Here is a 6,099-nt window from a genome sequence, read left to right on the forward strand (position 1 = left end):
GAGAAACATCAATCAGGGGCCTCTAGAACACCACCAACCAGGGACCTGGCCCACAACAAAGGCATGTGCCCTTACCAGGAATTGAACTAGTGACCTTTTAGTTTGTGGAACAATGCCTCGCCCACTGAGCTACATCAGTCAGAGCAACACAAAATTTTAAAAGCAGACATATTTTCAAGTTAGCCCTAGGAAACCAATGTTCACAGTGATTCTAAATCTCTCAACACTGCCTCTTACAAACTGTAAGAGGACAACAGAGGATACATCAAATAACAAATGACTCATATATTCAGAATTAGTAGGATACAGATAATGTCATTAGCTCAAAATATTGTAAATTTGAAAATAATCAACAAACTCCAACAGAGTTGCTATTTGAAATTCTACTTCCACTGAAAGTCTGTGGGTGTGGAGAGAAGGATAAGGAATTAAAAATTCTCAGCAAAAGAAAATGGAGTAGGACACAGAAGAGCTACAAGACAAACAAAAATCTCTCTAGAAAGAAAAAGTTCAACACAAAGTACTAAATTTACAAATGTACATGTGGAACCCAGGAGTTAAGAACAGAAGTTTTGTTAACTTTCTCAGTAATAGCATTGTTTTAAGGAATGAAGGAAATAAGGACATAAGAGATAGTTCCCCCCTTCAGACTTGACAGTGAAGTGAAAGTGCAATAAAGTGAAGTTAAAATGCTGTAAAAATGAAAGAGAAATAAAACAAATCGATGTCTTTCTTTTTTAAATAGTTTTCTTAAAAATATTTTATTTATTTTTATTTTTTAGAGGGGGAAGGGAGGGAGAAAGAGAGAGAGAGAAACATCAATAATATGCGGTTGCTGAGGGCCATGGCCTGCAACCCAGGTATGTGGCCTGACTGGGAATCGAACCTGTTACACTTTGGTTCACAGCCTGTGCTCACGCCATGAGCTACGCCAGCCAGGGTAAATTGATGTCTTTCTTTTCCCATCACCACCAACATGGCAATCAAAGCTGCTGTGCTTCACTAGCATGACAGAAGAGTATGCTACTGAACTAGGAACTCATTTCATGAAATGCCTAGAAATAAAGGAAAGGGAAAGGAAGGGTACTTATTTCCAATAAAACTATATGACAAGGAAACATAAATGCAAATCAACAACAATTCAGGAAAAAAATTCTCCCGGAGAAAACAAAATTTGAAGCAGAGGGAAACTATAATAACACCACTCAAATCTGAAATAAACAAGCACTCAGACACCCAGACAAGTACTTAGAGATATAAAAAGCCCTGCTATCATCAGATATTAAGAAAAGAAATGTAGTAAGAGAAGCAGGAGGGTAAGGGGAGAGCAGAAGGAGGGAAAAAAAGGAGAAGAATGAAGGCAGCAGCAATAAGAATTGACTAAACTAAAAAAAGAAAGAAAGAAGAAACTGAAGAATAAGAAGTTACGATGTGTCAAGGGATGAGAAATTACTAGCTAGGAACTACATTATAGAGAATTTCTGTATACTTATTATGAGAATTTTAAATGTACACATATTTCAACAGCATTTAGGCATTCATTATCTATTAAAATTAAAAGATGTCATGCTCTGCATTCAGCATTTGTAGCTCTATAGCATTGGTCTGTTCTGAGCAAGGATCTATAAATCAGCAGCCTATTGGTCAAATCAGATTCACTGCCTGATTTTATAAATAACATTTTATTGGAACCCAAATGTGTTTATTAATTGATGCATTTCCCATGACTGCTTTGTTCAAAATGAAAGATGTGAGTATGCAATATGTGGTTTAAATCTGGTTTTGCATAATAAAAACATGCTGATACTTAGCCTAGAGAGACATTTGTACATATCAAGAATCATGTATGAAAATGCTCATTTATTATATATAATAAAAGCTAAAAACATCACAGATATTCATCAACACTAAAATATGAAACTAAATTAAGAATCCATTACCCAACAATGGACTACTATATAGCTGAGAAAATGAACTAGGTACAGATGTGTGCAACAACATGATTGAATCTCTAAATAAACTGTTGAGTAAAATGTGAAAAGTATGATCACTCCATTTCCATCTGTGTCAGGTTTAATACATACAAAGCCAAACTATATATATTCTATAGTACCATATACATGAAATGACATGATATATTATAGTAAAAGACATGTTAAATTTTCTCATGTGTATTTTTAGGGGTAGAGGGAAAAAAACAATTAAATCAGGTCCCACAAGTACTGGTTATATTTTCTTTCTTGATATAGGTGGTATGTCCAAAGCTGTTTAGCTAAGTAGTCATTTGAATTATATTTTTTAACTTTAAAAAACTGCTATAAATTCCAGATCAAATGATCATGTTTTTTTATATTATTGCCATAAATTACATTTTCACTTTTTTTTAAAAGATTTTACTTATTTATTTTTTAGAGAGGGAAGGGAGGGAGATAGAGAGAGAGAGAGAGAGAAGAAACATCAATGTGTGGTTGCTGGGGGTTATGGCCTGCAACCCAGGAATGTACCCTGGCTGGGAATCAAACCTGAGACACTTTGGTTCCTAGCCCGTGCTCAATCCACTGAGCTATGCCAGCCAGGGCATACATTTTCACTTTTTTTAAAATGCCGATCATGTACAATGTCACAGAAATTTTTAATGTTTAATTAGTTTATTTTCTACATGCTTCTGAAAGATTTATTTGTAGATTTTATTTATATATGTATATACATATACATATACATATTATTATACAAGTATATTTAGGTATATTACATAACTTATAAAGAATAACACAGTGTCCATCATATGTTTTTTGATATCAAATGTTGGTTAGGTCACTGATCTGCTCCCTGCCAGCTAAGTGACATCAAATGCTTCCACCATCTCAGTATTTTCACCTGCAAAATGAAATGAATAATAATACCTACCTTTCCTTTCTGTGTGTACAAAATAAATATTGCTTAGTATTCATCTGTATCAGTAATGTCATATCTGCCTATCTTTATGTGAGGCTGTGTGGAGTTCCAGGCAACGTTGACTTCTGCCTGGCACTCATGGTTGAAGACCTGGTCCCTGGTATGAGAGTGGCTCCAACACATGTGCTTGTTTGTGACCTAGTTTCCATGACTAAGAGAAGAAAATAGGTAAATGATTATCTGTTATACTTATCAATTGTTTTATTTTCCCCAAAATACACTCACACACACACACACACACACATAATTATATTATACACTAAAGCATATTGAATACAAGAAATAACAAATAGCATCTGGTCACAGAATTTTGGTGATCATCGATAATATCAGATAGCATTTATTTCTGTGAGTTCTTGTAATTCCTTGTAAGGAAAAGAGAAATTGACTAGGAAGGCAGTAGAAGGAAGTAGAATTCAGTGGTTGAGAGGATGCAGTAGACTTATTACCATGTATTTGAATCTGGCCACCACTACTGACAGCTGTTAACTTTGGGAAGCATATCACTCTAAACCTGTTTCCTCATCTGTAAAGTCTATATAACAAAAGTGCATAGATTTCATAGACTGTGGCCACTGTAAATGATATTAGGAGTGCAGGAGCTGACAGCAAGCCTGAGACTCCTTCCCTATTTCCTCACTGAAGACTTGTTGACCCGAGACCAAACCTCCTTGAAAAACCATGTGCTGCGAGCATTTACTTAGTAGTGGAAAGATAACCAGGAATTCTAAAAAAGTCTCTTGGTTTATCCAAAGTGCTTGTTGTAAATAACCTTGATTTTATGGAATTATGGCAGACAGCTGGTAGGATAATATATGTTAGTCATGTAACCTCTTTTTATTGAAAGACTAACCAAGTATAAAATACAAGACAACTAAAAACTAAGCAGCCTCTTTCATCCCCCAAGATGGTCATCCCCCACTGTTAGTTCTCTTCTATCACTTGGTCCAAATGGGTTCTGGGGTCTTTTATCTTCCAAATCATTAGAAATGTATAGTCTTGAGTAACAGCTAGTATTCTTGTGAACCTGTTTGGCAATTCAAACTTCTGTAATATCAAAGAGATGATATATAGAGAATTAAAAACACTGTCTAGAATATAGTTTTTAATTAGTTATGTTAAAAGTTATTCTTTACTCATTTTTTTCTCCCAAATCTCTTCCATTATGGAATTTCTTCTTTATGAATTATAAAATAGTAAAAGATTTAATTTGTTTGACTGCACATTTGCAAACATTAAAAATAGATTTCATGATATAAATTTTTATAAATTACTTTAACACTTGGATTTATTGAATACACAATTGGGTTCATATATTTAAATGTTAATGTCTTAAGAATATATGTAGTTCAAAACTAATTTAGGAAAGCATTGTTTTTCTGAGTAAGTTGCCTCCCCATGTGTATTAGTTTCTAAGGTTGCCATAACAAGGTTTCACAGACTTGTAGCAAAAATTTATTGTTTCACAGTTTAGTCTAGAAATTTGAGATTAATGTGTTGGGAGGATTGGTTCCTATCTTCTCCTTGGCTTGCAGATGTCCATCTTCACTCTACATCTTAGCTTGTACCCTCTGTACCTATCTGTGTCCACACTTCCTTTTCTCATAAAGACACTGGTCATATTGGATCAAGAGCTTCTCATGACCTCATTTGTATTTAATTGTCTCTTTAAAAGCCTTATCTCCAAATATAGTCACATTTTGAGGTACTGGAGGTTAAGATTTCAACATATAACTTTGGGAGACAAAAAATGAACCCATAATGCCATGAGTGGCAACAATTCTTTGCTTCCTATCTTAATTTATTGTTGTATACCCAGCATAAGGAAAGTGCTTAGCATATGGTAGTAAATGTTTCTTGAAGGAAAGAACACAAGTTCTCACTGTAACAATGTTTTTAAATTTTATCTTTTCATTTAAATTTGTATGTGTTTATTCAAATTAGTAGATAAAATCACTTGGTATATATTAATAATTTAAAAAATATTTCTTTTTAAGCATGTTGATATTAAGTTGCTCAGTGTCTAACACCATGGAGATTTAGGTTAGATATGCTTAAAATTTAAAGAACTTTATTTTGAATTGTTTTTTTTTAAACCTGAATAGTCAGTGACAGTTGAAAAGAATGGGGATGCTATAATTTGATAAATATTGAACCCATTTCAAAGTATCCTTAGTGGGAGAGCAAACACAGCCCTTTCTGTCTGCTTTTCTTCTGCTTTTCTGTGCTCGTTATAATTTCTTGTCATATGTGGTCAGTGCTTAGACCTCAGACTCATCATACTGCTACTTTCTTTGTTGACCACCAGATTTGGGTATGAAAAGCCCTGGAGTGTTTACCCCATCACAACTTAGCTGAAACAGGCATCACTAGGCCATGTGCTTTGTGACAATGGTCACAACATTCAGCAAGCCCATACGGATGTCTTCATGAAGGCAGAATACCTGCAGTATTATGTAAGTTGTAGTGAGATACCAAAAGTTTATTTGTGAGTGTGGCAAGACTGCTATGAAGGTCATTGATAACATCACTAGCTCCATTTGGATTGTATGTGCTTGTGTGTGGGTGCTTGTTAATTTTCCACTATCAAAGATTATGCCACTTAAAGATACACAAAGGAAAACTCTTTCTAAGGGCTTGATGGTTCTGAGAACAAAGTAAAGCAAAGACAAAGTAAGGCTTGATGCTTCTGGGCAGAACTTTCTGGTGCTTAATTATGTGAGCACATATTATATGACAATCATAATTGCATTTCCTCGTTGCTACTGCCAACACATTGCTTTGTGCATGTTACATATAGAGATTGTAGACCTGAACAGCTGGTTTTCTTTAAAAAATGATACACAGAAGTTATTTCCAGAGGCAGGGAGTGAGTGGGAGCTATGTAGCAGATGTGTGCCTACTGAAATACAGGGGTGGCCCACAGTCTCCAATCAGCTCTTCCAGACATGTGGGCACAATTTCTAGCATCAGGATACAAGCTGAAGGCTATGGCATCTCCAGGCCTTCTGGTGGCAGGTCCTGTGGCCACCCCTCCTCTCAACTGACCCTGATACTGTAAATAGTCAGGGAGCACCACAGAGGGTACAGCAGGAGGTTTTTACACTAAACCTTCCAAAAGCTAGAAAGATAAAGGACAAGACC

General features: G+C 35.2%; 1 protein-coding gene across 1 annotated transcript in view; it reads left to right on the plus strand.

Moving 5' to 3' along the window:
- Nucleotides 1–5,477, plus strand: part of PXDNL (peroxidasin like) — an 81,606-nt gene extending 76,129 nt beyond the window's left edge. The window contains 3 exon segments of the mRNA XM_028517874.1: nt 2,991–3,074; nt 3,076–3,123; nt 5,264–5,477. Of these exon segments, the coding sequence (XP_028373675.1) occupies nt 2,991–3,074; nt 3,076–3,123; nt 5,264–5,477 (346 nt within the window).
- The last annotated feature ends 622 nt before the right edge of the window (nt 5,478–6,099 follow it).

This window comes from Phyllostomus discolor, chromosome 7 (genome assembly GCF_004126475.2).
Source record: "Phyllostomus discolor isolate MPI-MPIP mPhyDis1 chromosome 7, mPhyDis1.pri.v3, whole genome shotgun sequence".
Lineage (NCBI taxonomy): Eukaryota > Metazoa > Chordata > Mammalia > Chiroptera > Phyllostomidae > Phyllostomus > Phyllostomus discolor.